The following is a 27,557-nucleotide window of genomic DNA, read 5'->3' as shown; positions in this document are numbered from 1 at the left end:
AGAATTTTAATGACTCTTTTTTTTTTTTTTTCTCTTTTTAGTTTAGTGGATAAATACAGAACGTTAGTGTTATTATCATAAATATATGAAATGTATGTACAAGTCGTTAGTTTGTTTCTCGCATTGAAATGAGTAATAACGCAAAAAATATAAAAAATCAAAAGAATAACAAAGCTTCATAAACGAAAAGATTCATCAAAATCTTAAACAAAAGAATCAGTTAACATCAAAAGCAAGAATTTCCAATAACCAAAAAGCTAACATAATTCAAAGTCTTTGTCATCGTCATCCTCTATGACAACCCAATCTTGATTGATGTCTACATTTTCAAGAGGCTCCTTTGCAATTTGAGCTTGATCCTCAGATTTCTTTTCGTTCTTGTCCGAATTAGTTACAACATTAGACTCTTTTTTTGGCAGCTTCACAATAATCATTTCTTTAGGTTCAACTGAGAGAGATGGAGGAATTAGAGGATTACCAGGAAACTTGGAAGCTCCTCCAAATACTCTATCTTCACCACGATTTCCAAGCTCTATATAAATCTTGTCGATTTCAGACTTGGTCATAGGAGTTGAACGTTTGCGTAAACCTGAGTAACCAAATTCATTCCATGAAATTTCTCCATCTACATATTCATCATATCTTCTGAAAGTTTCTTTGAAATCTTTATAGTCTTTTGCTCTTGACATTTTTGTTGTTGATGTTTAAACTCTATGAAGTTGATTTATAGTGATTCTGAAGATCGTGTGAAATGAAGTCTGTTTTTATATTATATATAAGCTAGAAAGTTTATCTATTTACAAAATTAAAAATAAAATTTACTCTCTCGTTTTCCCTTTTTTTTTTTTTTTTTCTTTTACAAAATTACGCTATGATTATTTTCTTTATTATGTAATTATTGTTATGACAATTTTTAAAAAGCTCCCATTGGCCAAAAACTAAAAGACCGGCCAAAGTTGGACTATAATTAATTATTACGCTATTAATTAATTATTACGCTATTAATTAGACTTTTTTTTTTAATAGTTGGACTATAAATTGAGAAAAACAAAGTTATAACTGAAAAAGATTTACAAATGATTTAACTCCCAAGTTGATGTCATCAACATTACAAAGCTCAATTAAGAGGAGGGCTTGTTTCACTGTCTCACTAACATATAGTTCAAAATTTTCATTGAAGTCCATAAACAAGCAAAGCTCCAACAGCTCCAAGACCGGCCAATAAGCCAACAATGACACCAATCGGAGGCAATCCTCCTCCTATGGCCTTTCCTGTGTTCACATCATACTTGGCAAACCTCTTCTTTGGTGCTATACATTGAGGACATACGTATGTATCCGGCTGGAAGCAAACATCAAAATCTTAGTTATAAATAACTAGAGATAGACCTTAAAAACCGAAACGTTATGCAACTGAAACCAAAGTAATATAAACTGAAACTAGAAGATTCACACTCACTTGATCATCAAAAGGTTTGGATAAAGTGTATATGAATCCACAATCAAGACAAATGTGAGTAGCTCTTGCCTGCAAAAGAGAATGATGTTAAGACAAATCAATCGAGTTAAGCTTCTATAAAAGGGTTTTAAGATGCAATCATAGGAACAAAAGATTGCTACTAGCCTTCTGAGTCTCAGTTAACTTCCTTCCAAACCTCGGAGGAGCCGGACGCTTATTTAGTTTCTTGACATCAACGTCTGCACCTCTGTGTATGATCAAATATCATAAATTACATCAGAAACCATTCAAGAACCTCACACAAAGCACTTCTCCTCTTACACAATGACGCAGTATATCAACATAATTTCCATCATTGTTAAGGGAAGCGAGTCCAATGCATCAAAAGAAACCTCAAGTACTAATTTGTGAAGCTTAGTATTGCGAAAACTTAAGACTTATCAGCCACAGCATTAGACCATGGAAAAATGTGATAAAGAGTTTATGTTTTCACTGATTTTCTTGTGCCAAAAATCAAAGGAAACAGGTCACACATATAAACTAGCTGCTACGATTTATGATCATTTCAATCAGAAGCCACAAATCTAGCAAGACTCACCACCAAAATTAAACCAAGAGAGGCAAACACATACACTGACCTGCTAACAACAAAGTAGACAGAATCAGGTTTTGCCTGAATTGCGGTTTTAGTAAAGCCTAGTTTATCTGCAGGCCAAAGCTCATCTCCAAAGAAGCTGCTTGTGTAGATAACTTGATCTCCAGATTTAAGCCCAGCTTTTGCTGCGTTCCCACCTCCTTCCACACCCTGACAACCCCCCCCCCCCCCCCCCCCCCATGATATTAATCAAACAACATGTTTACAAGAATGCCACTTCATTGCAGAGTTAGTTAGTAAAAAAAAACTCACGGTGATGACAACCCCACCGCCTTGCTTCTGTCCTAGAGTCAGACCCAAAGGCTTGTCTACTTCAACCTCAATTGTCTTGGAAGCTGCTGTTCTTGCTTTGATTTCGAATCTTCTCAACCCATTTAACCCTCCAATCTTTTTATCAGACACAGCAAAGATCTCTGATAAACTCTTCTTCGAATCTTCCAAAGAAACTCCCTGAAACCCAGATTTCTAAAACACACAAACAAACAAACAAAAAGATTCATACTTTTAGATGAAGCTGTTGCACAAAAAAAACTTTTAGATGAAGCTAAGTCCAAATCACATTCAAGATGAAAGAAAAGAGAAATCAAACTCGACCCTCCATTGTAAACAAACTTCTAGTTGAGAAATTAAAATTCGTTTGTAAAGAGATAGAAAAGAAGAGAGAAAGAGAGACCTGGGAAAAGACAGAAGCAGAGGAGGAATGGAGTTTGGGAGATGGGTTTGAAGTTGAAGCAGTTTTGGTGAAGAAGGAAGAGACAGTAGTAGCTCCTGAAACCGCACCAGACGTTGCCATCTCTCTCGCTCTCTTTCTGATGTGATCCGAACGACGAAAGCTTGTTTGAATTTCTTAGTTTCGATCTAGTTGCATGCGCTGCTTTGTAATAGGATTGATGCTAGAGAAGCTTTTCTTTTGGTTTAAGTGTGATGTGTCAAAAGCTCCAAGAGATAACCTTTTCGTGGTAATCGCAACATTTTCGTGTGTTACACACGGTCCACTCTGTCCACACACTCTTTTCTCATCTTTCCCCAAACAAGGATCACAAATATTTCTGAATACGTATTAGATTATTTCTCAATTTAATTATATTCCTAATCCATGAATCACGTTTTCAGTGTAAGTGTGTAACCTTTGGAAATATTGTTGACTTTTTGAGCATGTCTGTGTCTTGCTTCTTGCTTGCAGGAGCAAATAGCAATCATGTCATCACATCTCATCATCCTCTAAATTTTACAAGATGGGTTTAATTGTGAAAAGCCCGTTAGAGGTCCATGGCCCGGCTGTTACATTCGTAGAGTTAACGGCGTCAAACGAAAAGCCAAACGGTGACGTTAGATTTGACTAATCGAGACTATTTTTAAGAAAGTAACGGAGCACACATGAATCGTATGGTATGGTGTGCTCTCTTTTTATGTCTCCTCCCATCTCTTCCACGCTAAATATTATTTAAACACACAAACTCAACTCACGACTCACAACTCACTATCCTCTGATTCCTCTCTTCTCTTTTATCTTTCTCTTTCTCTCTGGTACTACAGAAACAGAGTGGATATGGCAGCTAAATCGAAGAGCATTGCTGTTGTGGTGATCGGGAAGCACATAGTCAACAGTGTTCGTTCATGCCCCTTCGCATCTGGTCTCCTCTCTTCTCGGTATCTCTATCTCTTCCTCTTCTTACTCAATCTGCTTCCATTGTTCTTCATTTTCTTAAGTTTCGTAAGTATTTTGTTATCGGAAAGAAACGGTTAAGACGTACGCTTACGGGGAAAAACGTATTTTAATTAGAACATAGACTAAATATTGTATAATAGGTTGTCTAGATTGTTGTGTTATATCACGTACATATATGATATATATGGTGATAACACACACAAAAAAAAAAACAAGAACTTCATAAGGTTTATACGAATCCCCTCTATATCTATTTTTTTTTTTACCTAAATGGTGATTTTTTTTGTTTTATTTCAAGATTGCAGATTATAGGTACAAGATTTGCCATAGATTATTTTTTATAACTCAAATGTATATATGTTAATGTTATATATTACTCTCTCCGTTTCAAAATATAAGTTGTTTTAGAGAAGTTTTTGTTTCATAATATAACATGTTTTCAAGTTTCTATGCAATTTTTAGATTTGTTTAATATTTTATATTATGCAGTATTGTTTGTGACTGGTTGAACTTGTTAAAAGTAAATATTTCTTAATCTGCGTGTTTTAGTTATAACATCTTATATTTTGATATGGAAGGAGTATTATTTTCAGTCGTAGGGAGATGTATATTTTTTACATAGATAGAAGCACACATCACACGGTAGTCGGATATGGCATGGCATATCGAATAGGATAATACCAAAAGGTCCTAAACCAGTCTTCCATTCATAGTGTGCCACGTATCTTTGTTCAGATCATTATTTCCCTTTATCTTGGAGAGGTCAAGTCAACTGAGAGAAACAATAAATCTTGGAAAGGGTCCTCACTTTTTCCTTTTGTTTGCTTTAGAAGTGATAATAATTATTAAGAACTTGAATCGTTCATTTAGTTATTTATTACCGAATCCGAATTCTGAATATATGTATCTACGAGATCAAAAGAAGAAAGAAGTAGTGTAGACTGTGGATCGTGTAGAAGACTGGATCTTATTTAGAAATTAAACAATAAATACGGATGAACATTAATGGTGGATCATTACACTTCCTATAGTTGATTGTATTTTATTTTTACCTACCTATCTCAACTACTAATTGTAGAGGAAAACCTGTTTTTGCTTGGCACTAAGGGATCATGTTTTGTTGCTAACGAGTTTATCGGGTGATTTTTTTTTTCTTGTAAACAAGATTGTACCATCCTGAATCTAGACGAAGCCTATTTTATTGTTAGTAAAATATAAATAAAATCTAGATTTTTGTATTCATGTCATTCACCTTGGTCGATTAGACCTGACGTGACCGAATTTATTTATTGAAAAGTCATATATATAAATAAATGAACCGATAGCATGCAGGAATATGTTAGTGGGTAGACATCTCAATAAACCATTTATTTCCGATACCATATTCTCTCTTTTAAAAATATATGGAAACTTTTTAGTTTATATACTCATATTCCTTGTTTTATTCATGTGAGTGCAGAATGCTATAGTGAAAGACTCACTTTGATACAAAACATATATATGAAAGAAACCAATATTAATTTTATCGGTAAAACCAAACATTTTCTCATGTAGAGGTATTGCTAACAGGAATGGTCACACATCGGCGTATGATAAGAACGTAGAGGAAGAAATGCAATCTAGTAAAGTGCCTGATGATTTAATAAAGCCTGACTCCGACAACTATTGGTCTCCTCATCCTCAAACTGGTGTCTTTGGACCTTCCTCATCCTCCTCGACCGACACAACCGACGAGAATCGTTGCGGTCAGGAGGATTCAGTGATGGAGGAGAAAGCTTGGTTCCGTCCAACAAGTCTCGAGGATTTAGACAAGACTCACCATTCGTAGAATCATAGCAAGCAAACTCTTCCTATATGTGTGTGTTTACGTACCCACTGTTAGAATAAAAAATTCGAAGTGTGTGGGCATGTTATATTATGTTTCAAGACGAACAAAATTTCTTGTGTTATGATGTTTTACGTTTTGCTTCTCTTTGTTTTTTGAGAAATTAGTAAATTACTGTGGATAAAATTGAAGTTATTTGAACTGTAGAATACAGACGACTTAAAAGACCGATACAACACACCACTACGACTGGATTCACTCACAATACCATTCACACTCTAATATGGGCTTTACAGTTTCTAATACCCATGGCTACTTTCATTTTGTTACTCAAATATGGCCCACGACTATATTTATATTTCTGTGATTAAAGAAAAAAGAAGAAATTCGAGCGTAATAAGTTATTTTTTGGAATCCTATCAAAATCTTTTTCTTACTGTATGATTGAAATAAATAAATAGATAAAAATTCCTAAAATGCTCTTAAAAATACAGTAATTTTCTTCCCAATTCAGAATATATCCTCCTTATTTGGGCAGATACAATACAATTATACAAATACCAAGTAACAAAGACGGAGAAAGAGTGTAATAAATCCAAATTTAAAATATTAAAAAATTTCAAAATTCAAAAAAAATCCGCTCCAACGGTCACACTAAGGGATTCATTCAATATGGTGGCTTCTCGTCTTCTTGGGGGTGGGAATGAAGGTATAAATACCCCCTTACCCTCACATCTTCACACTCAGAGCAAAAAACATCTTGTTTTCTCTGTCAACAAAATTCGATTTCTCTCTCTCTCTCTCTCTCTCTCTCTCTCTCTCTCTCTCTCTCAACACACAAAAGAAACTTCTCTCGATTTCGTCGCCGGAGATGGATTTCCACAGCCTTTTCCGAAGAGATCTTCAATATCTCTGCAAGAGGAACAAAATCCCAGCCAATATGACCAATATCGCCATGGCCGATGCTCTCAGTGCTCTTGAGATCGTAAGTCTTTCTTCTTCTTCTTCTTCCTCAATTCGCTCCGTTTCCGTTTTAGATCTTGGATATGTAGTTTGTTTAGGGATTCACTTCTATGATTCCGATTGTGACGAACATCTGTGTAATCGAACAAGCGCGAGTAATCATTTTTTGGATCTCAGATTTAATTGTTCTGATCAATCACTGCTTGATTCAGATTTGTGCATGATCGATTTGTCAATTTTAGCTCAATAGTGACGGAGATCTGTTAAATCAAGCAAGAGCCAGAAATGTTTTTGATTGTTATCGCTGCCTTATTCATCGATTTAGCTCTACCTTTGTTGATGCGCTTAGTCTTCTTAATCTAAGAATGGTGAATTTGATTGATTTTATGAATTGCGTTATTTTGCTGTGAGATCAATTTGGGAGTCGTGGTTTTGCCTCTTGAGTTGTCTATGTGTTTGATCTCTAGTCATGTTGGTCATTGCTTGTGGTTTCAAGACTCTCAATATGTGCTCTTAGATTCTGATGAATTACATGTGCAGGAGCCAGGAGATTAATTCCTACTATTAATGTTTTGTTGATTTTACTGTATGTTGGATCAATAGGTTGAAGGTCTTGATGAGTACATGAATCAATCCGAGCTGTCTCCAACCAGTGTAGCTAAGAAGCCACCTAATACTGCTACTAGAACAACTCGAAGAAAGACGACAATGAAAGCTGAGCCTCAGTCGTCTTCGTTGTTGGTGTCCCGTTCTACGAGCAAGTCTCTTGCTGGAGAAATGGACCAGGAAAACGTTCCTCAAGAACCCAAGACTAACACTGTCAAGTTTGAAGCCAATGTGCCCAAAACGCCTGCAGCACGAACCACAAGGAAAGCTTCAGCAGCAACTTCTTGTGCTAAGAAGGATGAATCGGTCCAGTCGGTGTACAGCACTAGGAGATCAACCAGGCTGTTGGAGAAATGTATGGCTGATCTGAGTTTGAAGACAAGAGAAACTTTGGATAAGCCAGCGAGGAATGAAGATACAGAACAAAAAGTATCTACGCAGGAGAAGAATCCAGCTGGTTAGACATACAATGCATTTTCTCTCTTTCAATGTTTTGTGCTTTAGTCAAATAAATTGGTTGATCTGAAATGAATGTTGTGGTAATATGCAGGTTCAGAGGCAGAAGTTATCCCAGGTAGGGATTTAAGTGTTTCTATGGAACAAGTATGGGAGAATTTGAAGAGTGACAGCGACCAAGTAGTTGGAGATCCTGAGGTATATGTTGATATTGGTGAGATTGCTGCTATGGATGCAAACACTGAGACCAACAAGGAAGAGATGAGTGAAGTTAGGGCTGATGATAAAGGTAACACAAGCATTTATATACCATCAATGTTTCTATTTAGTTATCTTGTTTGCATTTCTAAATGTTGCAGCTTTCTTTTTGCAGAATCTGAGAACAGCTTAGTCAAAGTAGACAAACAAGAAGAAACTTTGCAGGTTATGTGTGAGAAGAAGAATGACAGTGATCAGGAGATTGGAGATCTTGGTGATATTCCTGTCTTGGATCATGCAAACACTGAGACACACAATGATGATAATGGTATTGGTATGCAACAAGTATAAAAATAACTCGCCTTAACCAGTCTCTTGTTTACACTACTAAATCAAAATGTCTTTTCTTTTTTGTCGCAGAGTCCAAGAACGTTCTAGCTTCCGACAGTTCATCAGTATACCCACAAGAAACAGAACAGGCACTTCAGGAGAATGAGTTTGAGCCTGAGAAAATCAACAATTTCGATGTAGAGGCAAAGGAGGACCAAATAGAACTGGCAATTCAGGAGAATGAGTTTGAGCCTGAGAAAATTAACAGTGCCGGTGTAGAGACAAAGGTGGACAAAACCGATAGTGATGCTGGTGATTCGAAAAACGAACAGGCAATTCAGAAGAATGACACTGAACCTGAGAAAATCAACAATTTCGATGAAGAAGACACAATGGTGAACCAAACCAATAGCGATGCTGGTGATTCAGAAACTGAAGCGGAAGATGATTCTGGTGTTGACTCAGACAGTACTATCTCTGAAGCTGATTCGAACCAAGCCGTACTGGGATCTGATATTGCTGATGAAGAGATGACTCTTTCGGAATCAGAAGGCTCTGCTGCTAGTGCTCCAAATTCTCCTCCTCTTCTTGAAAAGGCTGAAGTCAAAACAACTCCGTTGTCTCCATTTGCAGCAGGATCAATATCAGTTCAATTTCCAAGACCAAGCAAATCAACAACTCCATCAAAGAACTCAGCTCTGAAGCCTGTCAATGTCGAGAACAAAGAGAACAGCATGGAGTTGATGATGAATGTTGACAATTATGAGAATGGAGAGAAGAAAGGTGAAGAGGCTAAGAAGAAGAAGAAGGTCGGGATTGATGAAGAGAACTTGAAAGATGCGAGCATGAGGCAACTGAAGAAGATGATGAAGGACCTTTCTATAAAGAACAGTAACAGAACTGCGTTGCAGATATTGCCTGGTAATAATCAAACTGCAGAGTAGAGAGAGAGTGACTCAAACAAATGTGCTTGTTTTTTTGTTTTCTAATCAGCAGATAAAAGAAAGTGTTTCCTTTTGTTAACACTTTTGCTTTGAAAAAAAAAACTCAATTTCGAAAAAGATGTGTGTGTACTTTCATTACATTTAAATGTTGTTGTGATTGCACAGAAGCAACCAAACGATGAGAAGTTTAGTGATTTGGTTGATGTTGAGTTTTTTTTTTAATAGTTTTGGATTCATTCAGTTTGGATTTTTGATACTTTCTTTGGGGGAATACTATTGAATTAGGAGGAGCAAGATATAACGTTTATGCTACCAAGCCAAAGTCATATGAACTATGCAGGAAACAAGAAATCTGCTTTTCCCAATCTCTGCAAACCAAGTCCTGAAATCTCTGTTTAAACTTACTTTTAAGGTATGATATCTTTTTTTTTTTTTTTTTTTGAAGTCATTCTTGCAAATTCATGTGTAATGTTCCGATTTCATTAAATCTCTTGGGATTCAATGCAACTTCAACTCTCTTTCTTTTACGGCTTATCATTTTCTCGAACAGATTCAACAGTTTGGGTTCGACAAATTTGGTTTCTTTTCTCTGCTCAAGTTTGATGAAGTTTTGTTTTGACATTATTGCTTTTGTACTTTGATATTTCTCTGCCCCTATCAATTTTCACTCGTCTGAATTCGAAAAAAAAATCAGTTAAAAGCACGTTGAAGTATATCAAGTACGACGAAGAAATCTAGAGAATGGAACGAACCATTGTGCCTCCACTTTCCTCTTGTCGGATTAATCCAGGTTTCTACGGAATGGGAAGGTCGTCTTCTCAAGAAGCTAAATCTTGTGTTACTTCTAAATACTCTTCAATCAGACCATACTGAAGATATGATCAAAACTCTTGTTGTTACTGGCCGGTTGTTAGACTCAAAGAGAGATGATCAAAAAGTAGTGAGCAAGTCTTATACAAACACAAGTTCATACACAGATGCAGTGATCAAGTCGGGTGCAACCACATGTACAGACAAAGACAGCCAAGACAGCTCAATGTGAAGTCACATGGAACGAAGTGACGTGGTGAACTTTGGTGTCTTATTGAGAAAATCCAAGAAGTGAGAGCTTAACAAATCAAGTTTTAAGCTCATAAGAACAAGTCATTTATAAGCAGCTGGGTAAACCTGAAAGTGCATCAGAGCAGAAAGAAGGGAATAGCGAAGTAATGCAACACAACAGAAATATGTTTAGCAGCTGAGTGAACTTGAGAAGGTGCAACAGAGTATATAACAGAGCATACAACAATGTTCAATCTATTTCTCTTGATTTCTGTCAACGTGAATATTTCTCTTGTTTTACTTTTGTTAATCTCCATGTTCTGTTTCAATGTTTGTGTCACTTTCATGCGTTAGATAGATATTGTTAGTTTATTGTCGAATTGTTCTGCTTTTTAACGTTTGTACGTAGTTAATGGTTGCTTACAAATTTTGTTGTTTCTTTTGTTTGGCTTTAGTTTCCAAGCTACAATGGGAGATATAGAAGATGTCAATATAAACAATTGTCTGAGCCTGAACACAAGTTGTTATTGCGGCTCCTAATGGATGGAGTCAACCAAGGTTTTCGTGATGCTAATGGCAAGTTCAACAAATTGACGCTGGAAACAAGAATATTACCACCTCTAAATAAACATTTTGGAACTAAAAAACCCTACAATGAGTACAAAAATAGGATGAAGATCTTGAGGGGTAAGTACAATAGCTTCACATAATTTCTTCGTTTTAGTTCAGGGTTTGGATGGGATCTTGAAACGAAGAAATTTACTGCTACAGATGAAGTATGTGATACATTTTTGAAGGTAAAAAATTTAAACTTAAACTTGAGTATAGCAGGGACGCTTAAATATAAAAACTAACATTTACACAATCTTTTTTAATATATGTAGGCTCATCAAACTAAAACACATTTGCGTGATGAACCATTTGAAGATTTTGGGGCTTAAGAACTATATTTGCATTGAATACTGCAATTGGACAGAATGCTGTGGGTTCAATGTTATTGATACATGTTCTTATCAAGTTGGAGACAGTGATGGGATAAATGATTTAAGTCATGTCCAAATAATGAATGATGTAGACGATATACCATATGAAGACAGATCTGTGCATGACATTTTTTCTTCGTTAGAAGAAAGCTTCCTTCACGTAAGAAAGCTAGAACTGATGCATGTAGTTCGAACAAGGCTTTAGATGAAGTGAATACGGTGGCAGAATTTGGTCATCAAATTTTTTGTATGATACAGAGAAGATGGGAAAAAGAAACTGAAGAAAAAGAAGCTGATGACAAAGCTAATAATGTGTGGGATGCTATCAAAGAAATTCCTGATTTGACCGATGATATGCGGTATGAGCCCATGATATTGGTTCACAACTTAGGTATGAAATATGGATTCGTGCATAAGTCCATAGAAGAACGTAAGGGATGGATTATACGAAACTTTCGTAAACCAAGCGAATGAAGTTTTATACATCAATATGGAGTGAGGATGGTTTTTCTATTTCAGTTTAAGTTTTTTTTTTGGTTTTTTGACATTAATTTAAAAATATTTTATGGTTTTAGGTAACATTTATGTAATACTTTAAAATATTTTATGAGTTTTATTTTAATGATATTTTTAGTTTGAGAGCCAATTATTCTTCTCTTGTACGTATAATCAACTAATTCCATGATCACTTGAAATATATATTATGTTAGATTACAAAAAAGAAGAGCCACTAAGTTGTGTTGACTTGTTTGAAAAGAGTATAATCCCTCATCAGATTAATAAATAAAAAATGGTACTCCCCTATATTTGTTTGGCGGGTAAAAAAAGGTTGGAGGCAAATTTTAGAGGGTAAAAATCTGGAGGCAATATAATCTCTTATATATGTGTAAATGATTGAAACAATCCGATCCGTTTTTTTAAAATAAATAATAAATAATAAATAATAATAATAAATAATAATAATAATAAATATTAATCTACAACTAGTGGTCTCATACCCACTAGTCACCTAATCACAATCACAACCAACAACGGAATAACAAATACCAATATCCAATAAATAAATAACTAATCTTAAACCATAACAACAATCCAATAATCAAACATCGGAAACATGAAACCGACAACCTATCAATGTTTCTAAAGACTCAACTCTAGCAACCTAGCAACGCCAGACAACAGACAATCGAGTCCCTAGAACATCCTTCTCTTCATTGCCTTGATTCTACGATCACACTTTGCCTTTACCTGCACCACAAACACATATTGAGATGCATGAGTATTTGATAAACACTCAGTGAGGCAATCCTCCCATCTACTGGACTATACACACAAGCAACAATGATTCCAATGTTCCAAACAAACAACAAACAAAACATACAAACCAGGAAATCAAACATGTCTCGCTGGAAGGGAGGTGTCGACCGACACCAGTCAAGTGTCGACTCTAATAAATTTATTTGCAAAACTAAAATAGTAAAACTTAAATTATAAATGTTAAATATTTCAACCAAAACCCAATATATATTTCCAAATTAGAAAAACTACATTTCCATCTAAAAATAATTAATAATGTATAACTGTTATATAACATAAGAAATACTATAAAAAAAACATAATTTTATTTTTAATTTTTAGTTACAAATATAACCTAATTCTTATTATACAGCTAAAATAATCAAATTTAATTAAAAATAGGAAAAAAAAAATATAGCACATGAGACGTGTCATTTCTTGGATCATGAAAATGTAAAACTCTACACGTCCTTCTTTTTTTATTTTTTGTCGGCACGTTAAAAGCTTTCAATCGTCCTTTATTTATTGTTATTAAATATTGTGAAAACGAGATGACAAGAATAAATGAATAAACTAGGAGAGAGCGCGGATTCATGTTTATATAAATTATATTTTATTTTTTATCTTTATTATTAAATTTATTTGGTATATACTCATATAGTTATATCTTTGTTTTTTTAATGAATATTCAATATTTAATAGCTATTGAATAATGGTTTAATCGTTAATTTACTTGATAAATGATTATGAAAACAATGAAAACAATAATTTAGCAGGCATGATATATACATTTCATTCCTCAATTTGATAGTAATTTTCTTAGTGTCTTTCCCATTAACAGGTACATCTTCAACTTGAGTAACATTGACCAGTTGCCCAACGACGTCTACAACAAAAACGAATACGAATATAACAGGTCAGATGTACATCTTAATTATTTAGTATTTTTGTAATTATATAAAATATAAAAAGACTTACCAACCAAGTAGTTGTCATCCAAAGTACCATCAATGATTTTACCAAACTTCACTGGAGAAAAACCGTTTAAATCATGAGGTAAAGGAATGTGTTAGGAATGAAGGCAATCCGATAAGGATGATCTGTTGTCCGATACATGCCTGCTGAACTCCTTCATCAAGTTGGTCCCTAAACGTACCAATGAGAGCATTTTTGATAGTAGCTTGAATTTTACGGCCCTATATAAATAGAGAATTACAGGATAAATAAGTAATATATAATAGTAGCCAATATATATGTAAAAGTATGCATATATATAGAAACTAATTAGTATATATTATGGTGATATTTAAAAACCGTATGATTAATAATGATGGCATATATTAAAAATTATTTGATAGAATTTTTTTTTTAAATACTCGAAAATTTTATGGAGAACTATAAACTTACTTTAGCATCTATCAAGATCATTTCAATAGTTTCACCAGTGGTAGCTGAGTATTGTTTCCATAACCTGATGATCTTCATCTTGATCTTCCACATATTTTTGAATATAGAGAACTTCAAACTTACTTTGGCATCTATCAAGATCATTTCAATAGTTTCACCGGTGGTAGCTGAGTATTGTTTCCACAACCTGATGATCTTCACCTTGATCTTCCACATATTTTTGAATATAGAGAACTATAAACTTATTTTAGCATCTATCAAAGATCATTTCAATAGTTTCACCGATTTTTTAAAGGTTTCAAGTCAGAAACATTGTTGAAAGAAGCCATTAGAGAATAAAAGATATATTGCTTGTAAACTTTGTAAAGTAAAACTTCTATAAATTAATACTCTATAAATTAATAAACACTATAAATTAATAAGTTTTGCTAGTCCCAAGTCGGGACAGTGTAAAAAATAACAAAATTCGATAAGATAATAAGATAATATTTTTTTTGAAATCTCCATGTAAAATATGGTCTCAATAATATCATAAATTAATAACCACGTAAATATATATATATATATATATATATATATATGCTAATATAGTAAAGTATGTTTCCGTTAAACTTCATATCTATAAAAAAATTGTTATGTTGTATCCTCAAACTATAATGATATAAAATATTCTATAACATTTCATAAAACAACTAAAAAATTTTAAAGTTCTCAATTTCTAAATATGCATTATTTACATTTTGATAGTTTGATAAACTATTAAAATAAGATATTTGATATTCTTATTCATAAATTTGAATATTTATGTCATGTGTATAAGTGAATTTGTATTTGTATTTACAGCGATAGTAGCACATGTATTAGGGTTTTTTTTAAAAAAATTTGGCAAGTCTACTCCGCTCCAATTACGCAAATTCAAAATAGTAGAAAGTATATGATTTGGTATTTGATATCGGATTTTTTTGCCAAATTTGTTTATGCAAATCCAGGAAAATGGGTTTTGTAGAATAAAATCGCTTTTGTAGAATAAGATCATAATAATATCTTCTTTCATGATAATGGGTTGTTACCTAATTAGTAATATCTTATTTGCTACTGTAATCAAGGATTACGGTATTAACATCTAAATTGGATAAATTTAAATGAATGTACTGATATGATAGCAAATTTGCTCCTAAAATAAAGGACATTAAAGAGTTAATTACGTAACAAACAACCTTTTTTGGCGAAATTAGTTAATGCAAATCTAGGATAATGGGTTTTTTGATTATGTTAATCGCTTTTCCTATGCAAATCAAAGAGTTTGTGTGTTGTATATGATTCTTTTTCCGGTGTAGAGTAGAAAAGTGATTAAGTTTCGTTGATTTATTTGGAAACTTAATCACTTTTGTAGAATAAAATCTTAACAATATATTAGTAATATCTTCGATCAACTGTAATCAAGCCTTTTAATATCTAATTTGTATTAATTTAAATAAATGTAGTGATATGATTGTAAAGTTGCTCCTAAAGTAAATGACACTAAAGAGTTTATTACGTAACAAACAATCGTTTTCAGTTTTGTCTTTTAAATCAAAATTTTTGGTATAGTTTGTTTTAAACTAATACGATTGTGGTTTTTTGCTAAATATATTATACGCTTTTTCTATGCAAAAAATCAAAGATCTGTGAAGTTGACAATTTTTAGAAAATTAAAAGTTGAATCTACACATATGATTAATTTGCTCTTAAATATATAGGGGATACTGAGTTAATTAGGTAATGTATGTTCATAAGTTCGTTTGGATTTTGATCGTTTCTTTGTTGTTGAATTAATATATAGAAGATAGTTAATATAGATAATCTATGATTCGGTTAACATGAACTAATATATTGTTTCATGGATGGAGAATACAGAGATATTATTCAAATGAAATACACATATTAATTGATTTTGCATAATCACATAATTGTGCTTATTCATTTTCAACTGATAGACATGAATCAATTATTTGTGCTCTATTTTAGCTTCGTAGTTTTCATGACCTATTTTGATCCTCTTTCTTCCACTTGTGAGTCTTTCTCCTTTGACTAAATATTGAAACAACTTCTTCACAATATGAATCTGACCAATTGGAACCTGTAGAAATGGAAGATAGACTATATTTCTTAAAAGGAGATGTATGTGCAGGGAATAGAGTAAAAATACTTACATAATAGGGGTTTCTCTTCTACTGTTTTGCATTGACATCATACACGAAGTTATGAGGAATTTCATCATAAACATATATAGGTGATTTGTGTTGGCTATTCCTCTCAAACCATGATGAGATAGGTTGGACATAAAGCTTTGCGAATAGGACAGAATCTGCTTCAGATGCAGGTACTTCTTCAGTTACATTATTTATTTGAAACTTTGTGTTAAAGTGGGAAACACCTCTGAAAGTAGCCATGTGAAATTTGTAGATGGAAAATAGTAAGAAGAAGTTGGAAGTTGTTTGCTTGTTTTCAAGGAAGAAAAGAAGAATTGTGGAGATTTATGTGTAAGTGATAAAAATAATGTATATACAGTAAAACCTCTATAGATTAATAAGGTCAGGACCAAGATATTTTATTAATTTATAGAGGTTTTAATTTATCGATAAATTAATAATTATTAATTTATCGATAAATTGATAAAATAGTAATTTATGAAGAGATTTTCATTTTCATAGTTTTGAATATTTTATAATTCACACTTTTATATTTTTTAATTTATAATTTTGCTATCGTAATATGATTGATGTCAATAGTTTACTAGATTATAAAAGTGAAAATGATAAATGTTTAAAAGTTCATAGTTTAGAAGAAATTGTTGTTACTATTCTTCATGATGAAGTCAAAGAAGATATTACGGTATCTTTATAACCAATTACACGTAAAAAACAACTATCGCGTGTAAGACGCTCTACAATTTTTGAATACAATTTGAGAAAACAACACAAAAAGTTTTAGATGTAATGAAAAAAATTATAGAAGAGTTTTAACAAGAATGAAAATTCAAGAATAGGCAAACAACAATAGAGCCATATTTCACTACATTTAGGGTATAGTTTTGAGAGGTAGAGAGTATTATGAATTTAGGATTTAATTTTAAAAGCTTAATTTTGAAATATAGTGCTATTTTTAGGATTTTAGATATATTGTGCTAAATTTAGAAAATAAACTTATTTTGGTGCTATTTTTGAGAATCTCTCTATTTTAAATTACACATCCCCTATTTAATAAAACGGAAGTACACGACTTCAAATTTGTAGACTATATAATTTTAATAATAGGTTACAAATGGGTTATAAAAAATTGATATTAATTTGTTACAAGATGTATGTTAGGTGTAACCCATCTAACTGTTTATTTTCGGAAGATTAAAATTTCAATAGATTTTAGACAATTAATTTTAGAATATTTTTAATTCTCCTTTTACTGACACCAAAATATATCCTCCAAAGATTTAATTGATACATCACGTTGTTTCCAAAAATAATAAACAGAATATTCCGAATTAGTTGTCCACAAAAAAATACTGGTAAGCATAAAAAAGGAATAAAATCTAAGCAAATAATAACAATTAATCGTGATTCCTAATATCTTAATCAAGATAATGATAAAAATCCTTTTATTTATATTATAATTTTTATATAATTTTTTTGTTGAATTTTATAATTTTATATAATATAATCAACTTTAAATAATTTATTTTGATTTTTTTTAATATATTGAAACTTGATATAAAAGTTAGAAACTATAAACACTCTAAATTGTTTTGTTATAGTAATGTCAATAATATGTCAATATAATATGAAAGAATTTCAAGAAACCAAGTATATTAAATTACTCATAATATAATAACTCGCTTTTTAAAAACCAAATTTACAAAATTATGTCTTATAATGACATTCAAGTCATTATATAAAATATACATTGTTGAAATAATTTCACATATATAACCTAATACAATATATTAAAATTTTATTTTAATATATAAAATATACAAATTTTTATATCAAATAAAATTTGACAAGAGTTGTAGCACGGATACTTATCTAAAATCATTAACAATATAAAACTTACAAAATATATGTCTTTTTTCAAGCCATAGTATTTAGCATATGATTTTATTGCATAATGTTTTATCCAAAAAAAAGTTTTAAAAACAATCACATAAATTATATTTTATAAAAAAATTACAATAAATAAAATAAATTTCAGAGCACGGGTCTTAATCTAGTTTCATTTTAATGCATAGAACTAAATATTTTATATTAAACACAATTAATACATTATATCAAATCTATATCTTAGTAACAATTGAAAATATAAATAAAAATTAACAAAGTATAATTCGCAAAAAAAAACTGAATCAACATTATTTAAGATATATTTGTTATGTTGTTATCTCATAAGTACTAAATTACCTCATGTCATAATAAATTTGAAATGAGTGAAATTTAAAAAATAAAAACATATATAAAGATATAGAGACATTCTCATCAAATAAGTGAAAATTTATTTCTACAAATTATAATTTATTTCGAATTATCTTATGTTTAAACATATGCATTACAAAAATACATGTGTTGAAATTATATAATCAAACATAAAAAATTACTAATATTTTTAAATTATTTAAAAAAAAAATTATACAGATTAATATTTGAAAATTTTTAATCTAAAATAAGTTTCATCGTTAGACATTCAGTATAGTAATCACATTTAACTATTTATTTCATCGTAAAACCATAGTTCACTTTTTCATGGATTAGAGTTAAAATTTTAATAAAAAAAAATAATATGAGCATCATATGAGATAATATGTATATGGTTAGTTTTTTAATTTAACAATAAAAATAATCAGTAAAAAATCAGTTAAAATCCAAAAAAATTTTGGAAATCCAAAAATATCCAAAATATTATTCTTCTATATGTCATAATTTCATAAGTAATAGTTTTGTCAATTTTCATCAATTAACCAAAAATTCATTCCTACAAATTCATTTTTTCTATTTTTTTCAGGTTTCTCATATTACTACATGCATTAAAATCTTTAAAATAAAATATGTAAAACTATAGCAATACACATCATGTATTGAATTTTTTTTTAAAGTTCATTATTCTTTCAAGGTTTTGTGTACTTACTTACAATAAAAAAAACTTATATTACAACTATAAATACAATTTATATCCGACTAAAATTATGTTAAATAACTTATGTTATTCTTTTTAACTTTGTTATTCATTATGTATTGATTAATATACATGCTTAATAAATTAAGTTTTTGCGTACACATGTCAAATTTTATTGAGAACACATGTATAATATAATTAGCATACAATGAAAAATATATTGATTTTATTAGTTTTCTTTTTGATTTAGAAAAATAAATTTAAAAAATATAAATATGGAAAATTCTGTAAATATAATTAGCTGTCCTACTACGTTTATAAAAAAAAATGACATGTGTCAATATCTAATCAATATATTTGACATGTGTCACGATCTTATTAATGAGTAACTTTGACATCGTTTTCCTTTTTGATTTAGAAAAATACAATTTTAAAAATATAAACATGTAAAATTATGTAAATATAATTAGCTCTTTTACTACGTTTAAAAAAAAATTGACACGTGTTAACATCTAATTTATATTTGACACATGTCACGATCTTATTAATGAGTAATTTTGACATCAAACTTTATATAATAAGATATTTCTTATTTTATAACTATGACTCAGACATCCGCGATGTCGCGGGGAAGTATTTCAAAATAAGTTAAATTAGATTTAAATTTAGAATTATATATTATAAAATCATTTAAAAATATATGCTAAATAACTAAATTAAAAATTATCTCATAAAAAGAAAATAATAAGTAAGGCTAAAATTTCATAAATATTAAACATATCTTATTATATAAAGTTGGGTTTTGAAAGTTACTCATTAACAAGATTTTGACATGTGTCAAGTTATCAATTTCAGATTTTTTGACATATGTAAAATATAATATTTAATAAGAGGAATTTGATTACAATCAAAAATAAAATATTTTGTTTTAAAAAATATTAATAATGTAAAAAGATAATTATCGAAAATTACAGAATTTTTTTTAAAAATACAATTTTTTAAATAATTATAAAAAGATTATATATATATATTTCATAAAATTCGAAAATTTAATATTATTTTACTTCTTTTTAATTTTAAGTTATTAATAGAAGATGACTCGTTTAACCGTGTGGAGTTTGTAATGTCAAAGAAAGTGAGTGGGAGAGTGAGGGACTCAGACGAGTCAAAGTTCGAAGGGGTGACTCGTGCTACCTCGATGATATTAAGTGATGAAGCCATTTCTTTGCTCACTATTGTGTGTTATGTTAATGAGTTCTCATGCAATGATCATATATGTATTATATAGCTAAAAAATAAAATTTAATTAAAAAGATAAAAAAAAATTATACTATAGCAGATGAGACGTGTAATTTCATTGTGAATCGTACAATTTTATGGAATGTAAGATGACCTGTCCTTTCTTTTTTGCCGGGCACAATAAAAGCTTAGACAATTCTTTACCTGGATAAACTCTCCTTAGGTTTCCATAGGTGTGGCGCGCACGGTGTTCCATCTTAGGCAATTCTTGGTCAACAACATTAAGTAAGCCCTGTCATGTAAAAAAATTAGCTTTATTCTAACTATCATAAACAGATTACATAGATGACAAAGAGTACATGAACATTGAACTTACTTTTTGTCTATGAGAGATAAGTGTGAATCCAGTTCCATCTTGAAGTTTCAAATCAGTCTTAAGCTTCTGGATAAACCATAACCAACTCTCTATATTTTCCTTTCGCACCACAGCCCAAGCAACATGAAAGAATTGATTATTTGCATAATTGCATCTCTTCCTACGGCTGCCAAAAGTTGACCCTTAACATTGTTCTTTAAAAAACACCCATCTATTCCAAAAAAGACGTTGGTGAATATCGAGTACTTGGTGTTCATAAACAAGACGTTGCGTCTCATTAGGAAACAACTGTATATACTGAGACATAAACACACATCACATCTAATATATACAGATAAAATAAGATACTTAACTAAATCTATATGATATGTGTACATAAATCAAGTGAAAACCCCAAAATTTGTTTCAAAATTACCTCATTTTTCCAGCGGGTGAAGGGATGAGAAACTCTAATTCCACTTCCATAAAACTCTTTAACTTCGAAAAGCGTTTCTACTAATTTCGATTCATCAATGGTTAGAGAAGAATTGAAGCCCCAATTGTTGGGTTATGAGTTAAAAGAAGATCAATGAGACGACAAGTTTTGTGAAAAATAAAGTAAAAATTGAGACGACATGTTCGATGTTTTGTTTAATTTCTGCCCACACTCCAATTACGTCGTATTGATCAAAACACAACGTGGTCTAACACGTGGCATCTATGTCACCGCTATTTCACGGCAATTTAACACCGTTAGGTCCATGTATGGTTGTAAATTTAATATTTTGTTAAGTGGGGATATGACTTGGGACGAGAGTATCTATTTTGTAACATATGTCATTACTTAGGATATAAAAAAGCCATTTTTCCTCAAAAACTGTGCTGATTTTGTTGGGGACACACTAGTACTAAAATCGAGATGATTAATGGGCCGTAGCCCAAACACAATCTAATGAAAGGTGAGGGTATAACTGTAAATACTTTAATAATATATATATAACTTGGTTGTTGTGATAATTACTATTTATTTTTTACAGAGAGTTTCGAGGAATCTGGAAATCCCCAAATCTGAGTTGTGTTTTCTTCTTATTATTCTAGGGTTTGTTTCTTCGTATCCCCCAAAAATGGCTGCTACCGTACTGAGCGATGAATCGATGACGAAACGAGGTTTGACAAAGGATTCATGGGCGTTTGAGGAGGAGGCTGACTCTTGTTCTTCGCGCATCAAAAAGCAAAAAGTGGAAGACGAAGATAGCAGCGGTAGCAGCGACATCGATATGGATTTCGGCACGGACAGCGAGTGGCTTCAGTATAAATACGTTTCAAAAGAACCAGAGTGGGGCTACGATAGCTTTGATGGTCGCGAATTCAAAGTCAATCCAAGGATTCGTAATTGGTCTCCCAACCAGCAACTTTAAGACATATACTACAACTACAGGCTTAAGGCTTTCTAGAGTAAGGTATATATTTATAATCAATCTATTTGGTATATCGATCTGTTTTAGTCAAACTCTTGTTCTCTTACTGCAAAATCCATCTGCTTTTTGTGAAGTAATTTTTCAATTTCATTCGTTTTTATTTTTTTACTTGCAACAATAGATTTGTGTATGCCTTAATTTGTTGTTGTTTACTAATATTTTGGTTTTGTAATATATAGGGTTTTCTTCCTGATCCTTCGGTCGGAATCTACGAGCTCAATCTCGAGAGGAAGAACGGTGATAGGGGTTTAATTGCAGATCTTGCTAATGTCTGTGTTAATAAGTTCAACGAGACCAAGGTAATTAATTAGTATAAGTTGAATTAAGATGGATATGATTTTTTTTCATGTTTTGGATCGTTTGGATTTATAGATTATTTTATCTTTTTACAGAACAAGACTTTGGAATTTGGTGAATGTTGTGAGAGTTAATGTAAGTGGACAAGCTACATGGAAGCTGTACATCACGTTCATGGCACGGGAGTGTCGTGATGGGCCTCTTGTTGAGTACCAAGCCAAGGTGCTACATTTTGTAATGACACCGGAGGTATCTCCTATCCCAATTCTCTGCAGACCAAGTCCTAAACTACAACTCTAGATCTCTCTATATATTCAAAAGGTATTATTATTCTTTATGTTAATCTTCTTCGTTTTCATTGTGTCTATTTCGTCAGTGGGATTTGTATTGTTTCTGCCAAGTTATAACTGTTAATGTTTCTGACCAAATTGCAGTGTCATGTGTTGACGACAAGCTAGCAGAGGCTAAGATGCATTCAAGTGAGAGAGTTTAAGCTATTTTATAAGGTTGTGTTGGGTGGGAATCTAAGTGTTATGACCTATTATATCTATTATGACATTAGTTCATAATTGTCTTGTGCTATATTTATGGTTTGTGTGTGTAATAGATTATGAAGTTTATATTCATTAATGATGCACAGCTTTCTCTCAATTATTACTATAAACCATTGCCTCTCTGATCTCTCTAAGATTTAAACAAACCGTTCATAAACATGATGTTCTCCTACGTCCGTGATATCTACAAGAGAGACGATAATAATTAGGATTTACAGCTTTCTCAAAAGAAAAAAAAAACTCATCGAATGTCAAAAGTGACTTCCACCACACGAGTTAGATGCCAACGCAAAATTGGTGTTTGCCTTCTCGCCATTGACCTCTAGCTTACAAGTGTTAATCTTCACTCGGAATTCCAAATCTTAACAAGGTGTCAATGCATATATCATAAATGCTCAGATTGGGGATGTAGTTAATCTTTGAAGACTACTTAAGTTAAATCCATGACTAGAGTAACATAACCAAATATGTCCTTCACAATTAAGATAACTATATATGTTTAGGTTTAACGACAAAAAATATTTCTTAAAAAGCCAAATTACTTAATTAAACGATCAAGATACACTATTGGACATGTCTCAGGGATGAAGATCCTTCCATATCCGCCAACTCCCCAATCCTTCCCCCAAGTGTTTTGGACCAAGAAAAAAAGTTTGCCATCTAGTGTGAACCCATAAGAAACAATGATTAGCACATGTCTTATATAATCCAAGGTGGCTCCCTGCGGTATCTTCAAAGCGTAGATTCCCTAAAACATTGTTACACAAACGATGATAAGTTTCAATATTTAAATCATATATTAATCTATTATAAAGCATATAAATTTGAATTATTTTACTTACATTATTAAGTGCCAAAAACTCTGGTTCTGTATGCAGAGATATACCAACCAGACCTTTTGTTACCAACAAATTTCTGATTTCTTCCGGAGTTGCATTGTGCTTTGTAATAAAATCTTCTTTCACTCTAAACATGTTTGTTTGAAACCATATAACAAATATCAATATAATAATTACTCAGATTCTAAAGCATTAACTATACGTACGTTCGTTTTTGAAATAAGCGATACACACAAAAATAAATAATTAGGATTGAATCAGATACAAAGAAAAAAGAAGTGGATATCATAAGCATTTACCTTGTTATTTCTTCCGAAATCCTTTTCAAGTCCTATCTCACGAATGAACTTTATTGGTCTTTTGAGTGAAGCAATTGTCAAACTCTTTTTTCTACCTCCCCTTTGAATCTGAGCTTTTTCGCTTACTTTTCTGACTAAAGTAACGAGACCTTCCATCGACAAAGGCTTTTGTTCAGCAACATTTTGAATATTCATATTGTACCCGAATTCCAAAATCTTACGGAGAACTCTCGCCCAACAATCATCTGCATACAAATATAACATTATTATTAACTAGTATTATATCAACTGTATAGCTAGAGTTTTAGTTTAATAAAAAGTTGGTTTAAAAGCGGAAAAGCGAGATTGGGTTTTTGTTTAACGTTAATACATTGTTATATATATATATATATGTTTTATTTTCATATTAATCGAAATTATGCAAATACGTATAATACTCGAAAGAAATTAAATATGCTTTTTGATTGATTTATTTATATACCAAGAAACAGCCAAATACTACTCAGTTTTAAAAATTGCAACTCTTTCAATCGTAACAAAACTGAAAACATAAACGGACCACAAATTCTAAGAGTATCTATATATTTTAAACACGGAATTGCATTAATTATTACGCTATATAGAAATTCAATTGATACATAAACTATATAGTCTACTACGATAGTATATACCTTCTGATTGCTCTTCAATTATTCCAAGCAAATGTAAGTGTGTCGAGGTGAAATCGAAGACAAGACGACTCCCATCCCCAAATTCCTGTAAAAAAAATGTTGATTTATTGTACTTATGAGCTCTTGTATAATGCGTTGGATTTGTTTAACGTGAGACTAACAAACACTACACTGCCATTAAAATAAAGGAAATAAAAACAACAACAAAAAAAAGTTGGGAACTTGGACACAAAGTCACAAACCCTCAGACTCTTTGAGGTTCATCAAAACTTTCTACGTTTAGGAATTAGGACCGTCTGAGATTAGTGTAAGTATAAAAAATTAGGGAAATGAATCTGAAATGGGATATGTAATAAATGATGCTAAAACGACTCTAATGCAAACTATAAAACACAACAAAGCTAGAAAACTCCTTAAACTCTTTCTCTTCGTCTTCAAAAAAAAACAAAAACCTATACGAAACCCACAACTTTTAAAAACTGTACGGCCATGGAAAAAAGAAAAGAAGAAAGAAAGAGATAGTGATCTTAAGAAACTAACTAAGAAAGTAAGAATACAAGTGTTATATACCCTTTGAGGTTCATCAAAGCCTTCTTCTATCGCTTGATTTGGTGGATCTGGATTTTGAGAACGACGTTTTTGCTCTTGCTTTATAGGATTTGGAATATTTTTGCCTCTATTACCTCCTCCAGCTCCAATACCTCCACCACCGTGCTCAGCTTCCATGCCTAATACAGAAACCTCTCTACCCTTAAAAAACCAGAAAATCATAGAAACCCTTAAAAAAAAGTCAAATTAAGAAATGGCTGAAGAATAACAAACCTGGTGGTTTTGAGCAGAAAAAAATTGGAGTTTTCTGACAGAAACGTTAATGGAGGAAGAAACCGCCAAGAAATAGAGAGAGAAAGAGAGAGTGAGGGAGCTGAGGAAGAAAGCTTTTTGAGGGAAGAGGGTGACAGTGGTGTAAATGACCAAATGTCGGATTTATCTCTTTAGCTTTTTGGTTAATTTTTTGGTAAGGGTTTTTTTTATAGAAGAATTGGGAATTTAAATGTCAAAAATGAAAATGTAGAGATTATTCACTAAAAATTGTTTCTTAACACGTAACTTTTTTTCAAAAAAAATAATATAACTAATCATTGTATATTCTTAATAATTTTTTGAACTTAATTTTGTTCCAACTAAAAATAGAGATGGGCAAAACATTAACCGACACAAATGAAACCAACATTGATCATGTCGAAATTAAAATAAATTTTGTAATATTAATTCAAATGGTACATAAATTTTTACTTTGATAAGTCGAATCAAACTAAAAGGATGAAGTGGACTGCAAATACATCAAATCTGAAACCAAACCAATTTTCAATAACCTTAACATACAAATTCTATATATACCGGACCGGACCATACTTGATTTTTGTGCAACTATAAAACCGAACAAAAAAAACTCATTAATTATAGCCTGAATCCGTATAGTATTAGCTAGTGACGGGGTCTTTCATTATAACCCAAATGCTATAGATATTTTTTTCAACCGAATCATCTCAATAACCCCAAGTTTCAATATACTAACATGATACCAACCAAAATTGTATTTCTAATCAAATAATATTTTAAACCTGGACCGATCGAGTGGAATTATGAATCAAATTGAAATGAATGTTAGTAGTTTTTACTTTGGATCTGTTTTTTTTTTTCTTAACCCAAAACCAAAAACCGAAGCGGCAAAAAGTAATCAATTTAATGTATACTAGAGGTCTTGACCGTTAGAGAGAATTAAACAGCTTACATGCATACAAAACCATAAGCCCAAGAATAATAATATTGCATCTTCCATTAATAATAACAAAATAGTAAATTCAACATTAGCATTCATACCATTACCCAAATCCGAAATTTTATTAATTGAATCAGTACAATTGCACTGTATGAAGAGCTAAAAGCTTACGTGAATGCTAAAGATAGTCAAAACCCTGCAATGACAAAGTTTCCAAATCTTGGAGAGGTTGGTCCACGAAATTAAGGTTCTTGGCTTCCCACTCTATTTATAGGCAAAGAGATGAGACAGAGAAGATTAAATATAATGTATATTGTACAGGGAATATTTTTTTGTGATGTGATTCAACAGAAAGAAAAAGAAAAACTAAAACAATGAGATCCCATAAGAATTTACCTGTATATACATAATATGTATACCAAAATTAATGCTATGTACGTGACGTCAGATTTCTTGGAGGGCAAATTAAGCATGCGTAGGAATAGGATAAGATTGATTAAACAATAGACGTACGGAGCGGAGCCTGAGCCTGCATGGAGAGATAGAAAGAAACAAACAAAAAAAACGTAGAGAGAGAGAGAGAGAGAGAGAGAGAGAGAGAGAGAGAGAGAGAGAGAGAGCGGCCGGTATTATAAATTTTATAATTAGGGATGAACCCAAAACCTTGTTTTTTCCCTTCTCATTCGACTCATTTTTTTCTTCAATTATTTTCAGGTTGTGTTAAGGTTTTCGCAAGTTTACTACTGAAAACTAATAAACAAATAACAATTTGTGTTCAATGCGTGTCCGTTAAGCTTAATTAAATTTTGCATGTGTGTACATGTATCGTCAGTACGGATATGTGTTAGCATATATTTAATTAAATTAAATAATTTTATAAAATATTGGGGTTTTACATGTAATTAAACGAATCGTTCATAACTATTTCGTTCTGAACCGTCAAAAAAAATCAGTTTTATAGTGAAGAATATTAGTATTATTTACGAAAAAAGAGATTCACTGATCATAGTTACGAAAATGGTTAACGATGGGTAAGGAGGTAACGACGAACGTATGTGACGTCACCACTGT

The 27,557-nt window shown here is 31.6% G+C and overlaps 6 protein-coding genes and 2 pseudogenes across 13 annotated transcripts; 4 read left to right on the top strand and 4 right to left on the bottom strand.

Moving 5' to 3' along the window:
• Positions 1–257: 257 nt before the first annotated feature.
• Positions 258–704, bottom strand: LOC104709180 (uncharacterized). The gene has a single exon (XM_010425833.2). It carries the CDS (start codon positions 687–689, stop codon positions 258–260), a length of 432 nt encoding a protein of 143 aa, XP_010424135.1. The 5' UTR covers positions 690–704.
• A 240-nt stretch (positions 705–944) lies between these two features.
• LOC104706005 (uncharacterized) lies at positions 945–3,322 on the bottom strand. 2 transcript variants are annotated; one of them, XM_010422121.2, is made up of 6 exons: positions 2,788–3,322; positions 2,367–2,579; positions 2,098–2,264; positions 1,625–1,706; positions 1,460–1,528; positions 945–1,342 (listed from the first exon to the last, which is right to left on the bottom strand). In XM_010422121.2, the coding sequence occupies exons 1-6, from the start codon at positions 2,905–2,907 to the stop codon at positions 1,172–1,174; spliced, it is 822 nt and encodes a 273-aa protein (XP_010420423.1). In that variant the 5' UTR covers positions 2,908–3,322; the 3' UTR covers positions 945–1,171. The 2 variants fall into 2 exon arrangements, with proteins under 2 accessions (XP_010420423.1, XP_010420424.1); XM_010422122.3 differs by having other exon boundaries at positions 978–1,342; positions 1,460–1,523; positions 1,621–1,706; positions 2,788–3,282.
• A 182-nt stretch (positions 3,323–3,504) lies between these two features.
• Positions 3,505–5,814, top strand: LOC104706004 (late embryogenesis abundant protein At5g17165). Of its 2 annotated transcripts, none has more exons than XM_010422120.2 (2): positions 3,505–3,764; positions 5,353–5,814. In XM_010422120.2, exons 1-2 carry the CDS (start codon positions 3,664–3,666, stop codon positions 5,609–5,611), a joined length of 360 nt encoding a protein of 119 aa, XP_010420422.1. In that variant the 5' UTR covers positions 3,505–3,663; the 3' UTR covers positions 5,612–5,814. The 2 variants fall into 2 exon arrangements, with proteins under 2 accessions (XP_010420422.1, XP_010420421.1); XM_010422119.2 differs by having other exon boundaries at positions 3,526–3,764; positions 5,338–5,814.
• Positions 5,815–6,043: 229 nt separating this feature from the next.
• On the top strand, positions 6,044–9,299 carry LOC104706003 (aspartic/glutamic acid-rich protein). 2 transcript variants are annotated; one of them, XM_010422117.3, is made up of 5 exons: positions 6,044–6,593; positions 7,175–7,634; positions 7,728–7,922; positions 8,007–8,159; positions 8,252–9,299. In XM_010422117.3, exons 1-5 carry the CDS (start codon positions 6,480–6,482, stop codon positions 9,103–9,105), a joined length of 1,776 nt encoding a protein of 591 aa, XP_010420419.1. In that variant the 5' UTR covers positions 6,044–6,479; the 3' UTR covers positions 9,106–9,299. The 2 variants fall into 2 exon arrangements, with proteins under 2 accessions (XP_010420419.1, XP_010420418.1); XM_010422116.3 differs by having other exon boundaries at positions 6,353–6,593; positions 8,007–8,165.
• Positions 9,300–9,846: 547 nt separating this feature from the next.
• Positions 9,847–11,603, top strand: LOC147939631 (uncharacterized protein At2g29880-like; annotated as a pseudogene).
• Positions 11,604–15,680: 4,077 nt separating this feature from the next.
• LOC104706001 (uncharacterized) lies at positions 15,681–21,274 on the bottom strand. 4 transcript variants are annotated; one of them, XR_015564112.1, is made up of 4 exons: positions 21,005–21,233; positions 20,590–20,800; positions 20,418–20,505; positions 15,681–16,179 (listed from the first exon to the last, which is right to left on the bottom strand). XR_015564112.1 is itself a non-coding variant. In XM_010422115.3 (4 exons), the coding sequence occupies exons 1-4, from the start codon at positions 21,052–21,054 to the stop codon at positions 15,851–15,853; spliced, it is 405 nt and encodes a 134-aa protein (XP_010420417.1). In that variant the 5' UTR covers positions 21,055–21,274; the 3' UTR covers positions 15,681–15,850. The 4 variants fall into 4 exon arrangements, 2 of the variants coding, with proteins under 2 accessions (XP_010420417.1, XP_087318462.1); XR_002033105.2 differs by having other exon boundaries at positions 15,681–15,951; positions 21,005–21,221; XM_010422115.3 differs by having other exon boundaries at positions 15,681–15,951; positions 20,590–20,755; positions 21,005–21,274.
• A 303-nt stretch (positions 21,275–21,577) lies between these two features.
• LOC104706000 (uncharacterized) lies at positions 21,578–23,007 on the top strand (annotated as a pseudogene). Its single transcript, XR_754403.3, has 4 exons — positions 21,578–22,028; positions 22,226–22,345; positions 22,439–22,664; positions 22,778–23,007. The product of XR_754403.3 is annotated as an uncharacterized LOC104706000 (transcript).
• Positions 23,008–23,305: 298 nt separating this feature from the next.
• Positions 23,306–25,719, bottom strand: LOC104709179 (cysteine-type peptidase). Its single transcript, XM_010425832.3, has 6 exons — positions 25,529–25,719; positions 25,277–25,434; positions 24,707–24,791; positions 24,036–24,280; positions 23,740–23,863; positions 23,306–23,645 (listed from the first exon to the last, which is right to left on the bottom strand). The coding sequence occupies exons 2-5, from the start codon at positions 25,430–25,432 to the stop codon at positions 23,744–23,746; spliced, it is 606 nt and encodes a 201-aa protein (XP_010424134.1). The 5' UTR covers positions 25,433–25,434; positions 25,529–25,719; the 3' UTR covers positions 23,306–23,645; positions 23,740–23,743.
• Between the last annotated feature and the right edge of the window lie 1,838 nt (positions 25,720–27,557).

This window comes from Camelina sativa, chromosome 8, assembly GCF_030686135.1.
Source record: "Camelina sativa cultivar CO46 ecotype springtype chromosome 8, ASM3068613v1".
NCBI lineage: Eukaryota > Viridiplantae > Streptophyta > Magnoliopsida > Brassicales > Brassicaceae > Camelina > Camelina sativa.
This window is presented reverse-complemented; position numbering and strand designations above follow the sequence as displayed.